This window comes from Salarias fasciatus, chromosome 9, assembly GCF_902148845.1.
Source record: "Salarias fasciatus chromosome 9, fSalaFa1.1, whole genome shotgun sequence".
In the NCBI taxonomy this organism is placed as follows: Eukaryota; Metazoa; Chordata; class Actinopteri; order Blenniiformes; family Blenniidae; genus Salarias; species Salarias fasciatus.
In genome coordinates, this window is record NC_043753.1 from 10,824,553 (window position 1) to 10,847,148 (window position 22,596).

The following is a 22,596-nucleotide window of genomic DNA, read 5'->3' on the forward strand; positions in this document are numbered from 1 at the left end:
ACAGACACATAATTCATAAAGGCCGAGCTTCGTTTCCGAGTAGATCATGTTCAGGGAAAGTAAAAACACCGCCGAGCAGAGGTAGGCGCACCGGCTGGCGGCTCGGGCGTGGTAAGGTATAAGTTAAAGGTTTTAAGGTTTGTGTGTGTGTGTGTGTGTGTGTGTGTGTGTGTGCGGTGCCGCTCTGGGCTGCGGTCTGCGGGGAGGTGAAGGGCCCAGCATCTCTTTTAGAGCCAAGGTCTGAAGCTGGTGCCGTGTCAGTAAATCACCGCTTTCCTCCCCGAGTCTCAAAATACGGCGAGCCGCGTGAAAGGGCTCTTTGATGAGCGGGCGGCCTGGGGGTCTGGACGGAGCGTGGGGCCTCTCCGGGATCAGAAAGATCGCCGCGGAGCTGTGAGTGCACATCCATGACCATCTGACCCCGAGGGGAGAAGCGAAAGGGGGAGGTCGGCAGAGGTTAAAGCCGGAGTGGGCCGTTGGGCATCCGGGGAAATACGTCACTCACATAACGAGCAAGGAATTTAGAAGAAGATCATCTCAATGACAAGAGCGCGGGTTTAATTAATGATCCCGGCCTGCCGATGCTGCTCCGCTAACCGGAACGCGAGTTACAAGCGGCTTCGCTCGCATCCATCTGCGGCGCACAGACGCCCATCTGTTTGATTACAAAGCACAAAGACTTGCTTACAGTCCTAGAAATGAGTTCAAGAACAGGGGAGGTGTCTCCTAAGCGCGAGAGGATTTCTGGAGAGCGCTGCTTGTCGGGAGAGTCATTAAGGCTGCTTACATTACAGAGCGGGGAAATGGAAACGCCGTCAGGAGCGCGCCGGACGACCAGGTTACGCCAGCGGTTTGTAACCTTGGAAAGAGCGCTCAGTGAAGCGCGGTCATTCAAGAACATGCAGATGACTGAGAGTGTTCAGAAGAAAAAAAAAGAGTTTAGTGGAAAAGGTTGAACGGGGTTCAGAAAGTAAACTAATTTTTTATCTGAAAAACTGATAATAATCTGACTGGACTTTATATAAATATGCAACACAGTGAAATACACTTAAACTATAGATTTTAGTCAGATCATTAAGGTGTGTGTGGGGGCGTGCTGGTTGCCATGTATTATTGATTTAACTTGATCTCATATTCAGCTTCTGCTGGTTCAATGTGGAAAACTCACTGAGTCAAGAAATAAATATTTTCAGTTTATATGTACAAGTACAGAAACTGTAAAAAAAATCAACTTAATGCAGCAAAAACATTTGGTGATTCTCTTGTTGATTTGAATAATGACAATAATGTGTACAAGATCTACATTTATACCTGGACATTCACATGTTGTTGGTGGAGACATTTAATTAAAAAAATGCTCTGTTTGCTTCACTGACAGAGCAAAATGTAGCCCCAGCTGTCTCAGTGTGATTTACAAGATTACATTCACCCATTTGTGCACACACAATTGCCATAAAAAGCTGTTCACACACACCATTTGGCTGGGTGTGTTGAACACGGACCCTTCAGGACATTTGGGGGTGAGCTCCAGAATTGAGTTGAACAACAAGTTAAGTTTGAACTGGAGAGATTTGGAAATTTGATTGTTTTATATAATGTGTTGTAAGGAATCAGCCAGAGATTTTTTTAATGTATTAATGCTGGAAATTTAATTCAAGGTTTATACAGAAACATTTACATTTATGGACTAACTCTATCATGGATCAAATCACTGCAGTTTGTATTATTCATGATTTGACAAGACGATCTTTTCATGTATATTTTTTGAAGCAAATTAAAACTAAAGTTGGAATTTTCCTTTTATAGCAATTAGGAAATACTCTGTTGTTTTCTTTCCTTCATATTTTGCCACTTCATTTGCTCATGCTGGGATCACCACTTATTCCTGGATTTTGTTTAATAGCTGAAGGAATTTAAGGGATATCGGTGATTAAAGAGGCTTGTGTCTGCTGTTTTTCATTCACACTGATCACCGGGGAAACACAGGCGTTTTCAAAGAGGGGCGGAAACGGCTGAGGCTCAAAAACCTGAAGGATAACATTTTATTCGACCACTTATCGTGAGGACCTGTTGCGCACCGTTGCAATATGAATGAGCGTAAATAAACCACAATGTAATGATTGCTGCTGCTTAAGCCTCTTCATGAATGAGTGTTTTGTAACCGGTTCTGACTCACTGGGGGCTTCAGCAGTGCCGTTAAATTACACTGAATGACTTTCTGTGAGTAATAGTTCCTTTTCTCTATGGTTTATTTATATGTAAAGCCAGAAAATAATATTCACTACAAAGTGTGATAGTATTCTGTGAAACGTATTACTAAATTTAAATACTTTAAAACAATGACAAACATTTTTATGAATCAACCTTTTCAAATACAAAAAGTAATGTTAAAATTGAATATATTAAAACAATCAAAGCAAAGTAAAACTGGGCTACAGAAGAATATAGAACCTTTAAATGTAAAGTATGCAAAGTGCTTTGTCAAAAAATGTGGATTATCTTCACAGATATATATTTTTTACAGCAACGGGGAAAGTTGCAGTGTTTATTTTTGTTTGTTTTTTTACATGGCTTCATCTTGGACTGAAAAAGACGTGATCTGATTCAGTTTGTACTGAAATGACTCCTATCTGGACATTTAACAATGTGCATAGACCACAGCAGTGAAGCATCCCATCAACAGGAAAAACAACAAACTGAAAACTTCGAGACACTTGGCAAAAAGGAACAGAACCTATAATTAAAATGTGGCAAAAACGACACAGAATCAAATTAGATGAACTGAAATAAGATACAACAAACTGGATGTTTTATTGATACATCTTTATCCCAGTAATTACATCCCCACTTTGAGTCTGGATGTCTGGGGTCTTTCTATGTGCATGATTTCCTCAGTGTACTCTGGTTTCCTTCAGCAGTTCAAAAATACGCATTTTAAGGTCATTTGTGACTTTTAGTTGCCTGTATGTGTGACTGTGAGCATTCGTCCTGCCTTCACCTCCGAGCTGGAATCAGCTGCAGCGCCCTAAAGACGCCGCAAAGGTGAATCTATAAGTGCATCTCCAGGATCGTTTAAAGGGAGATGGTGTGATTTTCAGGTTGTTTTGCCCTGATATAAAAACTCTGCCCTCCGTTAGTCTTCAGTATCAACTATGGAAGAAGCTGAATGCCTCCACCTGAGGATCTAACGGGTTCTGTTTCATCCCCTTCCTTGTTTCCACTGGTGGTTTTCAGCCTTCTGCTCCCCTGATTGTTCTCACCTGTGTCTCGTTTCCCATTGATTCCCTCCATGTGTCTTCAGCGGGATCCCTCAGGACTGCTGCTGCCACTTCTCGTCTTTGAGGTTTGGATCCCATTCATCTGAATGTGCTGAACTCTCTCTTTCTTTTGACCAATAAACTGTCTACACATCTGTCTCCTGTATTCTTGTCCTACATTTCAGTTTTCATCTTCACGTTGTATCTTCTCTATGATTTCCACTTGACTGCCGGCCTGCTGAAATCGATGAGGGCCAACGCCTTTGCACCCGAGTAGATTCACTTTGCTTTCGCCACTTATCTTTGATGTCAAGTGCAAATAATCAGCGAAAGCTGCTCATATAATTCAGACACTGGGTTTCCACGGAGCAGTTCCTGGCAGCGCTCAGCAAGGCACCGGCAGCTCCAAACCACAAATAATACAAGTTAATTCCACAGACCAAAGTCATGGCTAATAAAATCCCAGGGCCTGGAAACTTACCTGAACCGGAGAGTCTAATAGAAAATCATAATTAAGTCGGTTTACCGCAAATGTCATCAAGGGTTCTCAGCTCTATTCAGTCTAAGACCCAAATTTAGTGTGTTCAGTGTCTGTCTGGGAGCAAAGCCACTTGGGATTATAAGAAGTTAGTTAATAATGAAGCCCTCCAGGAAGCGTCTGTGATGAAAAGACACATATAGCAAATAAAAAAGCAACACTTCCCTCTTGTGGCCGCTGTGGGACATTACAGCACAGCCGTTCATCAGCTGCAAATTGACCAAACGCTTGCAGTACCTGGTTTGAGCAGCAGAGTATAGCACACATCCACATTTAGTCCAGTTTGAGAGCCTTGTCCTCGGATCACCCCGAAAAACTGACACTTACTTGTAATTGAGACATAAAAGAGTCCATAAAACGAAGACTTCCTTTGGCGGTGATGAATCACTGCAGAAAGCATCAGTTGGAATTATTTCACCTTGCAGAGAATAAGTTCAAACACCTGAAAATGTGAAGATAATATAAAAGAAAATAAAACTGGGTCCTCTCTTGTTTTAGATTTTAATTCCTCATCATCCTTCTGGGCTGAAAATGGCTTCATATGACTTTCAAATCAGAGAAATAAAGGTGGTCTGAGCATGAACTGTGTTCATATTTAACTAGGCACATAATGGCTCTAATTCGATATATAAACCCCTAACAGGCCTCTCCAGAGACCAGGCAGGAAGCGAGCAGGGGGGGGGTTCACACACACACACACACACACACCGTGCACCTCTCAATAAGTGGCAGTTCTGCCCTAATTAAACACACAATCTGATAAATTAATTAATTACAACGGTTTGGATCATTGTTGCAAATGCCTCAATGGTTTTTCTAAATGAAATATCAGTGCAAGATAACACAGCGGCGCCGCTTGTAAACATGAGCTGTGGTGCAAGAGCAACCCCTCATTCAATTAAGAGATGACTGAAATGAAATATTAAGAAACAGCAGAGCAGAGCACTGCAATGCAGACAGGAAAATGTGATTACATGAACAGTGCTGTAAGAACGTTTCACATTTTGCACCTTTTGCTGTTGCAAGCCGGTAGTTAGTTTAATATTGCATGCGCATGTTTTATTAGAACCACACATTTCCAGAAGCAACATATTTCTAAGTTGTTGTTTTTATGTTTACGGGGCCTTTTTTTGCGCAGAGTTTGCATGTGTTCCCTATATCTGCATGCGTTTTCAAAGTCACACAGAAAAACACATCTTTTTCCTCGATGGCTGCGTCGAATGCTGCAGTGGAAAGATAAGATAGTGTCACAGCAGAAACAGTGATGACCTCTGGAGGAAACAAGCAAAAAACAAATAAAAAGAGCAAATGCTGATTTAAAGTGGAGCATAGGTGTGTGTGTGGCTGTAGGGTGACTGATTATCTCTCTATTGGCCATCTCTCTTTTGTCCTTCAGACACTCATGATGTAACTGTTTGCACCCCTCACAATCATTTTTCCCAATCAATTCAAATAATTTAATTTTCTTTTGACACCTGTGATTTATTTTCTCAAAAAAAAAAAATCATTATTCTTGACCTCAAACTTCACAAGCAAAAAGTGGATGCCTGTACAAGCAGAAGTCATCCTCAGTATTACACACTTAACATCTTCCACAGGCACTTATAGGCTCCTCATATTTTGTGGATTTTCAATCTCTGTGCGGACAGCGCCTCAATCTGCACCTCATCCTGGCATCAGCTGGGGGATATTTGAACCTCTTCACCCTGAAAAGCTCTCTGGTTTGAGGTCGGCTGCTTACTGGCTGGTTGTTTTCTGCAGAAAGATGAAATGTCGCTCGATGGGTTTTGACGTATATTTGGCAGAGTTTGGCTCGATACTCCTGCATCCCTACACATCCATCCTCCCGCTTTCTGTCAGCAGTCAAATCATCAATAATTGACTCTGTGCCAGTCAGAGTACCAGGTGCACCAAAGCACAAACACAAGTATTACTGTTTGACTGATGAGCTTGCATGCTCGAGGTTTTTGTGACTGAGCGAAATGCTTAATCGGTCCATCGAAACTTGCAGCACAACTTTGTTTTCTGATTGATAGACTCTGAATATCCTCTTGGCTTCAGCGAGACATCTTAATTTGTCATTCTGACAGGTGTTTCTACCTCAGTGTGATCTATGATTCCCGGTTATCGCTCAGCTTAAACCCATCTGTGACCTCTCTTCAACACGATGTCGTGTTAAAAAGACACTTTTAAACAACTTTTTTTCAGGATCTTCAGCAGTGTGTGTGGCAGTTTGCCTGGCTTTTTAACTTTTGATTGAGCTCTTTGCAACTTTATTAACTAAATACATTATAGGGAGCACCTTTAAATGGCACTCAGTTTCCCAGAACTGATTCCTATGTTAATAAAATCTCAGGATTTCACTTGTAATTCTTTTGCGTTTTGAATTATTGATGGAAATGAATGCAAACTAAGCTGGATGTAATGGTTATTATCAGTCACAGCAGGCATCCAGTTTGACAGTGGAGCCTTTAATGCGCAGCTTGTAAATTCTCCCTGTGTCTGCTTTAGTTTCCTTCAGGTTCTTCTGCTTCTCTGCACAATCCCAAGACAAGCTCTTTGACGTCTTCGTTTTCCACGATGACAGGTGAGCCTGCCTCGAATCAGAGCAGGAATTTTAACTCTAAATCGCTTCCGTGCACCATCTATTGTTATGAACTCACACAGAATGTGGAAATCTGTCCAAAACACGCTATTTCACAGATATCTTTGACACCTGATGTAAGATATTGCACGTTTGTACATTTTACCATGAAGCACAATTGCCTGGCTTTTTTCTGATTGTGGGATTTTCCTTGTGAAGTTTACAAGTTCTCTTTGTGCCTGCAAATTATTTTTTTTTCCGCTAAATTCTCCAGGACGCCTTTCAAAAGCACAAGACAAGCTTGTTTGGATAATTTGTGACTTTTAGGACGAATCCATCCTGGTCGAATCCATCTGGCCTCCGTCACACAGTGGAAAGACGTGAATGTCCTAAATATCCTCTTCATTTTCAACATAACGACTTTATTTCCTATAAATGCAAACTGAAGGATAAGGGATCAAATTGGGAGCTAATGTAAAGATGGCACAGAGCTACAGAAATTGCCAACTGCTTACACGTGATTTCCTGTTTCTTGATATTTATGTAAATCAATGCAAATTAAAGCTGTGACTGAACACTGTGAATGAAGTGTGTCATGCCAAAACACTTGACTTTGATTTTTCTTTTGGCAACACGGCAGATGAAGATGTGACCTGCAGAATTTTGCACTGTTATTAAAACGTTCATTGTGTAATCGGCCGTGCTGTGCGTCTCCTTTTATCTAACAGAGGATCATTTGCAACTTAATGACATAATTTAATATTTTATGCTTGAAATTTAATGCACCATTAAGCAAGGGACCACGCGCTTTACAACAAGGATAAAGTCGCTGAAATAAAACAACATAATTATCTAGCATGGTAAACTTCAACAGAGGCTCTTATGAGCTCCGTCCCGGCGGGATCACGTTCACTTCATAAGGTTTCAGGGAATTTTTCTTTTGTTTTCAGCATTATCTTTTATTGAAACAATCTTTCATTTAGCTTTTCATCACAAATCAGGCTGGGATAGAAGCAATGAATTACAAAGACTAGGATTACTGTAATTAGGTGGTATTTTGGGGTTTTTATTTTCCCAAGTGTGTAATTTCAGTCATAACTTGCACCATATAATCTACTTTATCATAAAATTAGAAGTCTCTCCTGAGTTCATCTACAATTAGGTTGGAGCTAAATTTGTTTATAGCATATTCAAAGAGAAACATAGATATCCAGTACAGTGGATTAGTCTTTCACTGGGCCATTAACCACGTTTGGCATTTTATAACTTTCTTTGTTTCTCCCATTCTTCCCATGATAAATTATTAACAGTCACAGAGCAAGTCATTACAGCATGTCATTGGAATAGGAACGAAAAAAAGTGTTGCTTTTGTAGTAATTCACTAGTTATGTGCTCATAAAACAAATCCAACAGACAGGATGTTTATTATGAAACACACCCATAAGTAGAATATAATAGTATTATATTGTGGGGCAATAATGTTGTTAATGTAAGTCTTTCACGACCTTCAGTGAGATATTACCCCAGATATCAGTAACCCCAGTACAGGTTTTCTTTTTAAATGATTTTTTTATTGATTATTGTTAGTGTTAAACTTTGCACAGCTTTTATTGAATAAGTTCACTGTCTTCTTAATAGCCCAAACCACTGTCATCAGACACATTTTAGTTCAGGGGCCTCATACAGCCCAATTCATCTTCAGTGGATTGAAAAAAAAAAAATAGTGCTGTCATGACCTTTAATTTGAAACTTTAAAGATTTGCTTTGTTGTGGTGGAGAGTTTATGTGCTGAATACGTCTACAGTTTCACAAAACTAAAAAAGAAATTATTAATGTTTGCAAACTCACCATGAAACCAATGTAAATGACAATTTATGGTGCAAAAATCTGTGAAATGTACCAAAAGGTTCTTCTATTACTTCTGTGTAATGTGTATTTTTACAAACTCACCCTGACACCTTGGCTTTGAGCAGTGAGGCAGCTGGTCTATGATTTATCTTCCATACAGCATTGTGATATATTCTTTTGTGAAATATTCTTTTGCATTGATCAGACTGAGATGCTCTCATTATCCAGCAAGAGAAGTTTTAGATCCAACACAGTGTTTGGAGGAATGCTTTAAACTATAATTTCTACCTCTGATCAGAATGTTCTGATTATCCTGCATGTAGTGAAACAATGTTCCTTTGATTTCTGAACTTTTGCTTGTTATTGATTAGAATTTCAGCATTACAGTAGTAAACTTCCAAACTGGGGTGTTGAGAATGAATTCCTTTCAGGAAAATCAAGTCACTTGGAGGCAGGAAGCTCCAAGATAAAATATTTCAAAATAAAACCAATTAACGGACCCAAAGACGCATCTCCGTGCGCAATAGTCTGTTCTGCGTAAAAACCCATCTCAGTTTGAAGACCGCGTGGCTGATTGTGACACAGATGTGTTTGTTTCTGTGAAGCATGCTGTTTGGTTGCGTGGTTGTTGCAGTTTTATGTTGAAGCCCAGCCGGGCTGTGCGGCTGTGCGGGGGGGGAGAGTCTGCAGCTTGGCGCTGGTCCTCTGCTGCGTCTGGGAGGGAGGCTGGACCAGGACGAAGATTTAAGCAGTCACATGGACTCAACTTTCTAAACTGCTGTCCAGTTGTTACACTTCGCTCAGTCACACACATATACACACACACACACCCTGTGGGCAGCAGCCTCACACAGTTGTTTAACTTTGTTTTTGCCTCATTTTTAAAACACATTTTGTTTTTGTTTTGGATTTTTTTTTTTTTTTTTTGGTGCGTTTTTTGCGCAGACCCATGACTTTTGACCATGCTGCAAAACTTCACACATCTGATGAGTCTGGCTTTGTGATGAGTGAGACTTTGCGCCGCTGAAGGAAATAAGTTTTTTTTTGCATTTACTTTTATCACAATGACTGAGGAGAGCAGAGGTGAGCACAAAGCTGAAAGCGGGAAGGACTTGGAGAAGCAGCTCCGGCTGCGCGTCTGCGTCCTGAATGAACTCTTAAAGACGGAACGGGATTATGTCGGGACGCTAGAGTTCCTCTCGGTGAGTGTTGAGTAAAGTTTTCAACAAGTCAGTCTGAAAGTGCCTATTTATTAACTTGAGGAATTCCTGCCTCGAAGTGAAACAACAGCCTGCTTAGTATGCAGGGCGCATCAGCCTGCAGAGGAGGACTGGTCCTCCCAGTGCAACAAGTTATCCTGGACAGAAAACCTGCAAACCTGCAAACCTGCAGTCTCAAACCCTCCAGGATGGAAGCATCCGAGCCCACTCTACTGATAGAGATGTTAACCTTTCAGATTGCAAGTGTGAAATTGGGAGAGCCGTCTCAAAAGAGGCAGTGCACAACTTTAGTCAGCGTGATGTTTAATCCTCTTTGGGTCTTTAGTGGCTTGTCTGGCTGAAGTTTTTGCCACACATGGTCAAAAAGCAGGTGAACCATCCACAATAAAAGCATACTTTTCAAGAGTGTTTTGCTGTTTTGAGTTAATTTCACATGGTGGTATGTCAACACCTGCAAATCCAAGTGTATCTGTCGTCTTTGCCATCATCAAATGAAGAAGTGTCGTTTCTTTTTTTTTTTTTAACAGCAAGTCATTACAGTTTAAGCTGTCACCCATAGTCTAAAATAATTCTACTCACAAATTATTTTAAACATTTGAATGAAGGCTAAAAGTTTCTAAAACTTGTTGATCTAGGGATCAGTGAAGTGAGTTTGTAACCAGATAGAGGGCTGATGGTTTGAAATGCATGAGAGATTCAAGCACCTTCTTATCACCACGTCTGGGTGCTCTTGAGCAAGGCTTCTAAACCCAGGACTGCACTGCAGCAGCGTGCAAATACACTGCAGGGAGATGATCTCTGTAACGGGATGAATAGAGGAACTTCATCTTTGAAGCAGCAGGATGCATGTTTTAACCATGAACGATGTGTTTATGCGTCAGCTGCACCTTCAGTGTCGTTTGTTTGTTTGTTGTTGTGTCGATCTGAAGACACACTCGATGCTGCAGCAGCAGAAGTATCTCTGAGGTGCTGACGTTTCCCACTAACCTGGAATTTCAGTAATCCTAAATGTATTCTACAAAAAAGACTTCCATATTGTGCTTCCAGACAAAGTACCGCAGTGTTGTTAGGGTTTGCACTCTTCAAATTTAATGGGTGCTTTTCTCTGGAAACTGAAGTTAATTACCTTCTCGAAAGTCGTGTCTGCGTGTGATTGACTTTATTCCTGTTAATGCCGGAGACCTGTCCTGGTGTACGGCGCTTTTCAGGCAATGTCAGCCGAGCTGGATTGAAGGACCTTGAAACAAGTCTAATTGGCTTGTTGATACAATCAGGCCATACATCTGTGTCCCGCACGACTTGACTGTTCCATCCAACAATTACAACACTTGCCACACGTCACAGAAAATCCAGGGAAGTGCATTTATTTAGCTTCGGTCTTTGCCAGCTTCTCATTGGAACCAGAAGCGGGGTGAGTTGTGCCAAAGACAGCACAGGTGGGCTCGAATGGAAACCAGTGGAGCTGGCGCTCAGCTGGCACCGCAGCTGCAGACGCAGCCACTGCGTCACGGAAGTATTGCTCCGTCAGGTTTAACAGCAAATACATAAAGTCACACCTCACTTCAGCGACAGGAGGCAGAGAAGCTTTGTTTCAAGAGGAAAACTTGAAATTGTGTGCAACTAGGAATCACACTCGTTGGATAATTCTGTGAGGGTGTTTCTCAATAATTCTGGTGTGATACCTTGATGCCACGTCTCGGACACTGCCTCACACGTCTTTAGCTTCACAGTACAATGGTGATTTTACTTGGAGTAGAGGTGGAAAGGCCACTGTGTGTCTCTCATGACTGCATGCATAATGTGTACGATTCCCCACCACCGCCCAGATGTTTCCAATACGCGACCTGGGATCCAGAGAGGGGATGGAGCTCTGTCTGGCCTCGCTCAGAAGTGGCATCACTGGAGAGATGGAGGGCATTACATGTGGGAATGTGTCCTCTGTCCTTCTGATGGGGGTTTGGGGAATGCAGCCACCCCTCCTTTATCTCCCCCGTTGTGCTGGAACTGGGATTCATTTCAGAGGTGACTGATCCTTACAAGGCCTTTCTGTTTTGGCTGGAGCCGTTGGTGAAGCAGCATCAGATTGAGATCTAACAGCGGGAGATAGCTTAGTTAGTTTAGCTATGCTTTATAACTGGTCGGGCTGGATGAGGATGATGATTTAGAGGCTGGAAAGAAAGAGCGACAGAAAGACAAGAGAGTCGATCTTATCAGCTGTCCTTTTCCCCTGGGAGCTCCTGGAGAGCATCGGAAGATAGCGAGGATGATCAAAGACAGACCCACCGTGGAGAGGGGGGGTCGTATTGAAGACTTTCATCTGATCAGACAAACACTTTCCTCCCCCACTTCCCCGGCTGCCACACGAGAACCAACTCCAAACCACGCAGGACTGTAATGTCTGGAGGTCAGAGTAGAGGACTGTGGTTCTTCCTAGTGGGATAATCCAGAGGAGTCCTGGATATTGTGGTAAAAGGGAAAAGGGCAGAGCGTATCACACAGCAGATATTGCCAAGAGGGTGAAGGATTGGTTCGGAGGGGGGGGCGGCTGCGAGTGGCTGGGCTTGGTGCCTTCTCTTGTAAACCATATTTCCTGGAGGAGGAATTCCTCTGAGGTTGGGAAATGCTGGAGAACAATGAGCCTCCGGTCAGTAGGCAGAGTTGAACTGAAGAGCAGAGATTGCCGCTACTGATTCGGGTGACTTAAACACAATGCACCTCACACATACTTAACTTTTAAGGTAGTGGAAAACAACACAGAGGATGATTGCAGCAAGTTGTCCCGGGACTGTCTGGGCCCATTGTGTCGGCGTACCTAACTGCTTGTGGGAAAATATACAGATTACATCTTTAAGGTATCGCTTCTGGAAAGTCTAAATTTGACCTTTTCTACTTAGTGTACCAGACTTTTCGCCACAGTCCTGCCGTGAGAGAACGGTTTCAGGGAAGTCGTCTGAAATATCTCTTCCCTATCTTACATAATGAACCATTATAGCTTGAGTTTGTGGGCGGCGGTGGACACTGGTGTTTATCTTGGACGGCTTCGAGCCAATAAAATGACAGTCATTCTTAGAAAAGCCCCAATGAGAGGAGCAAATCAAGACCTAATGTAAACAATCACTATAATGAGCTCTCTCTCTCTTTTTTTTTCTCAGTGACTCCGTAGCAGTGATTACATTGCAGACTCTCGGCCATTGTTCGCCATTGATAAAAAGACACTGAAAGCCATTTGCTTGCATGATAGGCACTTAAGAGAGAGCACGAAAAAGTTACAATGGCGGAAACCTTTCATGTCCTGACTCTGGAGGGAGATCTGAGCCTCAAGTTAACTTAATATATTCCAAAGAGCTTTGCAGTGCATTAAGTGGTCCCCGAGCTGCTGCCTTCCTCCCTCAACCAAAGTCTGTGTAATGTGAGCGTAATGTTTAAAACATTTTTAATCCCCTGCATGAATTGAAATTGAATAAATGTGGTTTAAGATATTGGATTGCTGCAGAATCCCAATGTCTGTCATTCTCGTTAAATTAGAGATCATGAATCGATGAAATAAAGAAATCCCTTTTTTTGTTTAAGTTTAACTTGGGAATTCATGCTGTATTTTTCGCATTCATGCTAAAAAACACGATTTGGTCAGTGTATATGTTACATGTGTTCTCTCTGTGTAAATGGATGCAGGAAGCAGGAAAATCAGGACTAATGGAGAAAGCAGTCATTACTGGCTCTGGGAAACCCAGGTGTGCAAGTGAACCCTGTCAGTGTGTATTTGTATTCGCTGGCTCCACTTTTCTCCCAGGGTTTGGGTTTGTTTATATCCTTGTTGGAGTAGTGGTTTTGGCCGAGACAGCTGGGGCCGAAAGTTTTTCAGTTATTTGCCCGCGTGACCAGCGGGCCGTCCAGAAGGAGTTCAGGTCAAGGGGGCCGTGAGGAAAGGCCTCGTATCCTCTGCACAAACGCCCGGTGACCCCAGAGGTCCTACCCTCCTTCCTGTGCCTCTGTCTGGAGGTGTCATGCCAACTATCACCTCCCTCGTAAACAAGAATGGAGGGCTCTGTTGAACAGTACTTTTCTATCTAATGAAAGACGTATCTGTCTGTTTGCTTGTCCCTTGTTTATTGATTCTCATTCTTTATTAAAGTCATACAGATTAGTGGTGAAGGGCGGATTTCTCATGGTTTTCGAAGCTGAGAATGTAAAGAACCGATGTCCAGATCCGTAGGAAGCGCTCCACGTCGTGAGGAGCAAGTTGTTTATGTCGGCGTGACGAGGCTGACATCATGTGCTGTAGCCTGGGGACATCCTGACGAGGCTTCTAAATCCTCGCTGGGTGTTTATGCGACTGGTCACATCAGGTTGTCTCTATAAGGTTCTACATTTGGCGATAAGAGATTCCACTGAGAGGTTTTGCGCTGTTCCTGCCATGAACGCTCTCTTCTTTATTCCTTAATGACTTCCTTATTGTGACTCCTTCCACACCTTCTCGTTACCCCCCCCCCCCCCCCCCTTTACCTTTTAACATGTCCAGTTCCCTGCTGCTCTCAGCTCTTTCTCTCTTGTTTTTTTCACCACTGTTTTCCAGAAGAAGCAGTGACTGTTTGTTTGATCCACAGTTTTGGATACCATGTTGACAAGAAGTGCACTTTTTTTTTCCATTTTCTGTCTACTTAAAGTCCATCAGGACTCCCTTTAGGCGTAGGGCCGTGGGTTTCCTCATCACTGAGCAGAATCGCACGCAGGCCAAGTTAGATGCGGATCTGTCTTAATTTAGTGGTTTTCCAGCAACGCACTCGCACGTCTAGAGGAGAGGAAGCAGGAGAAGGAAGTGACAGGAGAGCGCGGTGAAATGTTTTTCTCCTTGACTCTTTTTTTAATTGGATTTGGTCAGGCTCTCCTCTGCGAGAATACAGGCAGTAGTGCCTGTCCCCCCCCCCCCCCCCCCCGTGAGGCCCCTGAACTGATGAAGTAGCTCACTTGCATTTTAATTTCACACTGCCGCCGCTACACAAGCAACCTATATTTCAAACCGTGTTTGGAAGGATGTACCTGCCGCTGCTGCACCACTTTACTTTTCCAGTTTCAAAGTGTAAATGGATTCTCTGTCTCTGAGTGGCCTGACGCTGCTACACCCGAGTACTGGTCGGTTGTGGTGTCACGGGACGGATTCTGCGCTGTTAGGACCCGATCATAAAACTAAATCCCGATCAAAGATAGCGCGGATTAGTCCACAAGCGATAGAATCATCTCCTGCAGAGATTTTTTGCACCATCTTTGAGTCCCTTATTAATTAAAACATAGACGAGGATAATCCTTCCAAATCTCCTTTGAGCATTGCCGTGCTGTTGTGTTTTGCTTGCATTTCAGTGTTTTATCCATTTATATTTACAAAGAAGGGCTCATGTTTTCCTTGATGTAAAATATTCGGTGTTGTGCATTCTTGCATAATGTTATGAAGTTAGCCGAGATGACCGCTTTGTGAAACATCAAGGTCTGTTTGGATTTGTGAAAAATGACTTCATTGATAATTGTTTGCTTTAGAGCTCTACACCTCTTTCTGTCAGAGTCGAGTTCCCCCCTGACGGTGTCTTACACTGGAGAGAGTTCTTATGCTTTTGTCCGTGAGGCCATTTCTCCAGCAGGATTTCCTTCCTTCCTGGACCTCCCCGTCTTTACATTGTGCTGCGCGTTTCCTGCTCAAACACACATGCACACTCATACACTTCCCCCACTGTCTGCACCGACGCCAGGGAAAGCAGCGTCGCAGCTACAGATGCCCACTTGGCAGCGTGCGGCCTCATTGCTGGGCGCGAGGGCTGCAGTCGCCCCCCCCCCCACCCCCCCCCCCCCCCCCACCCCCACCCCCCCCACCCCCCACCCCCTCCCCAAACTGAATTCATTTAGTGGATTTAGCTCGGGAGGCAGAGGTGGTGCTGTCCCTCTGCCCAGAAGAGAAGGCGGCATTGATTTGGGCTTTGCCAGCTGCCCGGTCACATGGTGCCGACGTGTGACAAGGAGAACAGTGGCAAGACCGCGGTAGACACTTGTCAGGATGCTTCATGGAGTGCGAAGGGGTCATCATCACAAGAGGCTCTGTGTTTTAGCTGGCACGCTCAGACACACTCGCTCTGATTAGTATGCCTTCAGCGTCGACGGTGCACTCTTCAACTTGAAGCAGCACTTCCATAATTGTGAAGTGCACGGTTTTAGAAAATGTCATCATGTCTTTGAACTAATGAAATATTGAATGATTACTACTGAAATGAATTTGCTGCTTGACATATATTTTATACAGACTTTATGTCAAAGGGTTGACTGGAATTATCTCGACCTGGGGTTTTCAACCTCTGGTCTCGGACCTCATTTTGGGGGGGAGAACAACAGATAAAGGAGAAAAATGGATTTTCACATGTCAGAGAAAAAAACCACAATGAGACACTTTCTAGAGTCTGGAGCAGGTGAAAGAGACACTGTGTTTATGTCTGCCAGCGTTCGGCTTCACTGAAATGTTCTGGCAAATCCAAGTTCCGAGAGAGGCGTCCGAGGCCTTCCTTGGTTCCAGTCTGCAGGGGGGGGAGTTGGAGAGAAAAAAGGTTTGCCGGTCTAGACGTGCATGGATCTTTCCTCTGGGGTTTAGAGTCAGTCTTTCCATGTGTCATTCATGTGTCCGTCCGTCCGTCCGTCCGTCCCGCAGCTCAGAGCTCGGAGTCTGTAGACGTCCAGAGCTGGCTCGTCAGACGTGCCGGGAAATTCCACGTCTCTCCAAATTATTTAATTAAACTGCTGAATGGGCTTGGCTCTGGAGGCTGCACAAATCAGACAAGCGTCTCTTTGTGTCCAAGCATGTCGCCTTTTTTCCTTTTCTTCGAAATTCTTCTTTTAATGAAAATTATCATCTTAAATGGTACATTTTTTTGGCATTTCTTATTCACCTCCATATTTAATAAATGAATAATATAATGAATATTTAATGTTGTTATGCAATAATGCACAATGAAACTTTGGCGTCCGTCATGAAAACCAACACGAAAAGGTCCAACTAATCCAAACAATTACCCAAGTGAAGTCTGATGGACGAGGCAAAAAAGCGTTGTACTACCAGGGAGCCTTAAAATATTGAGTTACTTAGTAAAGGCATATATTGTAGTTGTTGGATGTCAGAAGATGAGGTGGTAAAACAGTTCAAAGAGATTTGTACTTTCATATTTTTTGTGGCAGTAAAAAGAGTTGCTATATAGCTCCAACTTTAAACCTAACCGTCCCGTCAGATCAGTAGATCTTTTGAAGACAGCCGAGTCATATTTTAGAAAGTGTTGATTTTAAACAAATTTGACATTTTCAAGCACATCCAATTTTTTTCCCCCTACTTTTTACAGCTTTTAGCTGAACTGATTGAACTGGATGAGTTGTAGTTGCCAGAACCTTTGGTCCCTTTGCGGATCGTCTCCTGATCCGACGCTGCCGTGTTGAAGTGGCGCCTCCTGCTCTGGTCATTCACCGACAAAAAGAAACCCTGATGAGCACAACCTTGGCAGAAGCGGGTGTTTGTACTGGTGGGCCGGTTCTCAACAGTCCTGCTGAAAGTCGGGGACAAACTGGCAGGATGGTAGTTCAGTTCTCCATTGACGGCGTCCAGTTCTGTCATTCTGTCAGGATTTCTCCTCCTGCGGGGGGGGGGGAGGCATGAAGCATAATCAGACAATCAGTGTATGCCAGTCATGTTTGGGGATACGCCCCAATGGCCAGACTGACAATTCTGCTTAGTCACTTGCTGGATCGATATAATGCCCCCAAGTGTGCTTCTGTTAGGAATTGCCAGCAATCAATAAGGGATGGCTTGCTTGGCTGCACGTGGAGATTGGAGGCCTCGATCCGTGGCGACTCACTCTTACCTCCCGCAGGCTAGCGGCCCTTCATAGCATCCTATTTCTCATTTGAAAAAAAAAAAAAAAATCTTCCTGATATGCTAAAGATGGTTCTCTGGGGCTGTACCATGACGGGTGAAATTGAACAGACCTGTTGAGGACATGATGGCAGGCGTCACTTTATGCTTCATTGTCGGCGGTGCAGGACGGCTCGCCGGGTGTCCAGCACGGGCGTCGGACTCGGACATATTCATTAGATAAATTGCTTCATCCCAGCTGTTTATGGATGTACTGGGCGCCGGGGTCAGCGAAGGGACAGCAATAACATCAAAGAGAAGGATTTTTCTTGACTTTCAGACGATTGTGAGCTTTTGAAGATGCCTCAGAGCGCATTGCTTGTTGGTCTGCTTTCTTCTTTTAAGAATCTGTTTTTTTTTGTTTTTTTTTGCACTTTTTATTAAGCCATTTCCCAAACCGATAAACAGGATGCAATTTTCTGAAAGGGTTATTGGGTAATCTATCCCCCCCTTCTGGTCAGACCATCCCCTTTCGGGATAAAATCTTCCTCCCATCACAGCGATTGAAGTCAATTCACCAAAGCACAAGACATCAGTGAGATAGTATTTTGAAGAGCTTTTAATTCTCACAAATTATGACAGATACTCAAAAAAACCTAAAAAAGTAATTACACCCTGCTTTTAGAAACCTAACAATAAGCTAATTTTACATTTGCATCAAATATTATTACAGTGTTTGCCGACAAGTGAATATCAATTTCCTGCTACGCTTCAAAAACTATTTTAAGAAATCCTCATCCAGAGCGCCTGGGTTTTAAATTAACACATGCTCCACAGACAAACTGGCTTTTGTTTACCAGAATCTCCTGTGAAATAACCACTCACTATGTTCCCTGTTGGTAATTAAATCCAGAGTCCTTCACTGAGCTGTGCAGATGAGCCCTAATAGCCACTCCCAAGCTGGACATATTAACATTCCCTGTCGTATTTATAGTGTCTGTTTCCTGTGTACATTCCCAACGGAGAGAAAGCAGGCCAGTCTGGAAAAAAGTAGGCAGTGGGGCTAATGAGATGGGAAGCAGGATGACTCTTAGAGGTGTCACCAGGACCTGCTGATGCCAACAAGGGTCTGGCTTTGGGAGGGAGTCACTACAAAGAGCCTTTCTCTCGTTTCGGATGTCCCCCAGTGTGCTGCCAGGATCAGGGACGCTTTGTCTCTGGTCGCTACTTCTGGGAAGTTTTTTTTTTTTTTTGCTTGTCAGGAATTTGGTATGTGTGCAAAGGTGTTTAGGCGGGAAGCCCACTGTGCAGGCGATTTAACCCTGCGATGCTGCATTCCGATTCCTCTGTGCAGGAAGTACGGTAAAGACAGCATATCCTCCCTACAGGGCTGCAACGTTAAGAAGGACAAACACGCTTCTCTTCCTTTCCCTCCGTACCTCCGCTTTATGTTTTTTTTTTTTTTTTCTGTCTGCTTTTTCCCTTTGGCAGCAGCTCACTGCATCTCAGGTGCTTTGAGACGCAGCCCGAGGGCGCCGAACCGCCTGCCCACCTGTTACCGGGCTCTTCTGTTTCACTGTAATCCGTTTTTTATCTCTGCTGTCCTGTGGGAGACACGTATGACAGAGAAACACACAGACACGCTCATAGAGTTATCAAAAAAAAAAACACTGTTATGGTAATGAGCGAAGCTTCACAGTCTAGTGATTCGCTCCAGCGAGCGCTTGTTTGTGTGTCTGTCTCCAGCCTGAATGGCCTTTGTTTCATGTCTTTTACTTGTTAACAAGACTGGATTTCTTCACAAATTGTAGGTTGTAATACACTGATTACCTGAAGACATGTGCAGATTTATCCTGACACATTTTCATCTTTTGTGGACTGTGAAACTACACAGAAAATAGTGTGTGTGTGTGTGTGTGTGTGAGTCTTTGTTTACCAGCCCTCCAGTCATGACAACAAAGCAAATCAGTGGATTTGTTCGTGGACAAAGTGGCGGATTCTCTAATAGGCTCTGAGAAAGGCCTGTTTGTTCCTCCTGAGTGACAGTTTATACTGGTAGACAGTGCCAGTGAACTCCCTTTGGAGCGTTTTCAATCGTGAGCAAGAGATCCCACAGCACTGCGAGAGCAGTTCAGCTCTGGTACCGCCACAGTTTTTGCGAATGATGCTGACAGATGTGTTATTTCCTTCAATTTTTATTTTTCTCACCCCATTAAAGCCCGGGATCGCCACTTTTAATTTTAGGAAGTACATGGCATTCGACATTAAAACCGAAGATGTTTTGCATGTAACACATCAAACGCGCCACGTGTTCCGGCCCACGCCGCCATCGGCTCCAACTTGAACGCATAAACAGATGTTTGAGGCGAGCTTTGTACTTGATTTAGACTAATTTCTGCAACGTGGGAGCAGCCAAGATAGCTTTTTCAGCTTTTTTAATCAAAGCAACTTGTTGCATTGTTTTGCTCTTTGGGATCCGTTTCGGACTCTTTCCGTGTCTGAGTGTATTTTGTAATCCCGCCGTCAGCCCATTCTGCAGACATGTGGCTTGGTAACATGCTGAGCCAGTGGCATTTTCCTTCATTCTTCATTCCCCGAGCCCACTCACTTCACTGTGCGCACGCACTTCGCTTAAAAACGGAGGAATGTCCATCATTGTCCTCCTAAGTCATTGCAAGTTGACTTACTTCTGTCTGTTTTTGCCAAAGCGCTGTTGCGTAATTAATCCATCCCACTGACAAAGAGATAAACATATACAGGGGTTGGGTCTAATCTTCCGCCGATTGTATCTCAGAGGGAACGGCGTTACATAATATCCATTCACAAAGTGTCCTGAGCTAGTTGGGTCCTCCAGCAGGTCCAGAGGATGTAGGAAACAATTTCCGATGTCCAGCCCCTGAATTGAAATCTGGAGATATTGAGCGAGCTGCCACTCACAGGAGACTGAGGCTGTTTGCTGCTCTGAAATAGAGGCCTGCAGATCACCACGCTCACCCTGACCGGAGTTTACCGATTCCACCTGCAGCGTGACAGGAAAAGTCAAGTTATTATCACTTTTTTTTTTCATATGAAATCCCTGCTGCATGAAGCAATACAGCTTTGATTCCAGCATCTTTTTTTTTTTGGTAACCGCAGCATGTGGCCTTTTTGTTGATTAATAGCAACAAGCAGCGATAGGACTAATCTATTCATCACACCCATCTGCTTTGTGGGATGATGAAAACTGTAATGGGGTTTTAATGCGAGTCCCCTCCCCTCAGCTACCAGACTGACTATTCAGGTAATTATACCTGGGCCTCTGGGAGCAAAATGACTTTACAAGTTTTCATGTTGTTGTTTCTCATTGGAAATCAAGTCCGGAGTGAGTACTGTATGTTCAGCAAGTCACGTTTACCACAGCTGCTGTCTTTTATGGGGGAAAAAAAAAAAAAAAAATCTCTGGCCTTAAATGAGTGTGGCACAGGATGAGGCCGTGGTGCCCCGGGGGGCTGAAGAGATGAGCCTGTTATTGGAAGGTCAAGGGCTCCACTGCCAGGAGAATCAGGTGGGGAAAGTCAAATCTACTGCTTATCTTCATCTCTATCAACTCCAGTTTGGGCCTCTTAGCAACCTTCCTACTGGGATGTGTAATTACATGATCCATCAGTAGGATCGGGCAAATGCAGAGGGAGAATTTCCTCGAAGTAATAAATAAAGAAACATCATCAGTTTGTTATGCTTTAGATATCTCCATTGAGTGGATCATCGTCCAGTCGTCCAGTTGTTGCCTTCTTTGTCATCTTTCTTTGCCTCACAGCGTTCATCGACCAATAGTACTGATCAACACGTGCTATTTTGAAACAAATGTCAGTATTTCAGTGGCACAAATGCTGTAATACATTACAGCTTTTTCGAATGAGCTGAGCATTCATGTCTTGTTGTAAAAAATACTATAAACCTGGAAATAGGTTTACATCCACAGTAATCCCCGGTACTGTTACTGTGTCCGTAAATCCAGCCGTTCTGCCTTCCATTCACTGTCTGTGGCGTCGTTCCAGGACAAGTCTCTTAACAGCTTCAGTGCAGCGGTCTTGGCAGTCTCTGAGGAAGAGACATGTTCGTTTCCACAAATCAAGCCCAAACTATTGAACAATTCGAGGGATCGCATGAATGGCTGCTCCGACTCAAAGTGTGGGCTGTTTTTGTGCTTTCTACAGAAAAAGACGTTTTTAGTTTCGCACTAGCCCCTAATAGAGGCAGAAATAAGTGATAACACAAGTTATTAACCTTAATAACTGTTGTTTTTGCTTTCACTCTTGGCATTGCGTGGCTTTGAATGTTTACAGCTTAACTCCCTTTAACTAGAAATACAGTACAGTAGTGTATTACAGATATAGGGATTATTTTCTTTTGAGTCCGATCTTTCATTATTAAAACTGAACTGATAGACTCTCTAATGAGGCTGTGATTGAGGTCGCACTAATGATAGGAGGCAGTGTTTTGGCGGGAATTAGTGCTGATTTTGCTCAGTTCCAGTCGTATACTGTATATAAGGCCTGGCAGACCTTTGCGAGTTCCTGTCGAATTCTGCTCAGTGTTTATACATATTAGACTTGCTAATCAGATGCTAATGCCCGTGAGTGGCAGAGTTGTGAGGCAAGGCAGCAACAGAATGGTAATCAGCGTGGAGTTGGCCTACTACAAAGAGGCTGATTATTTAAGCGCCCCCCCCCCCCCCCCCCCCCCCTCTTTCCCCTCTACCCCGGACCTCGATCCATTCCTCATACACTCACTTATTGCACTTTTCTTTTGAAGTGCATTACATCAATACAACATGATGAAGAGGATTTCTCTCAGCTTGTCACGTCTTCTCACAAACTGTAATCAAACACTGATTTTATAATCAAGTCAAATGTGAAGAATTGTCACTTTTTTTTCACAATCAGTAAAGCATTTTTTTTTTGTCTTTCGATAAAACCACTGAAGTACCTCTTGTCTTAATTTTTGATGTCGAGTAGTCATAAATCTTGCTTGCATGGCTTGCAGTTACATTGTGTTCCCCCTGCTCGGGTCAGGCTGCCCGCTGTCGGGCGACAGCAGGCAGCAGATGGCATTATGGCCCTCAGCGGGGGTGCGGGGGGGGGGGGATCGCCATGGTTAAGGTTAAACGCCAGGACAGATGTAACTTGTTGCAGCCTCGGTGTCTGCAGTGTGCGAATTTGATCATGTCCCACCAAATCCTGAGTATCTGTGCAGGTCGAGTGTCTGAAAGTTATCGTCAGTGTCATGAATCTTTACCG

At 43.5% G+C, this 22,596-nt stretch overlaps 1 protein-coding gene across 1 annotated transcript in view; it reads left to right on the top strand.

Annotated features, from left to right (window-relative positions):
• Positions 1-9,016: 9,016 nt before the first annotated feature.
• The window catches only part of prex2 (phosphatidylinositol-3,4,5-trisphosphate-dependent Rac exchange factor 2), an 82,360-nt gene continuing 68,780 nt past the window's right edge, over positions 9,017-22,596 (top strand). Inside the window, exon 1 of the mRNA XM_030099711.1 lies at positions 9,017-9,429. Coding sequence (XP_029955571.1) covers positions 9,292-9,429 — 138 coding nt within the window. The 5' untranslated portion in view covers positions 9,017-9,291. The remainder of the gene's footprint in view (positions 9,430-22,596) is intronic.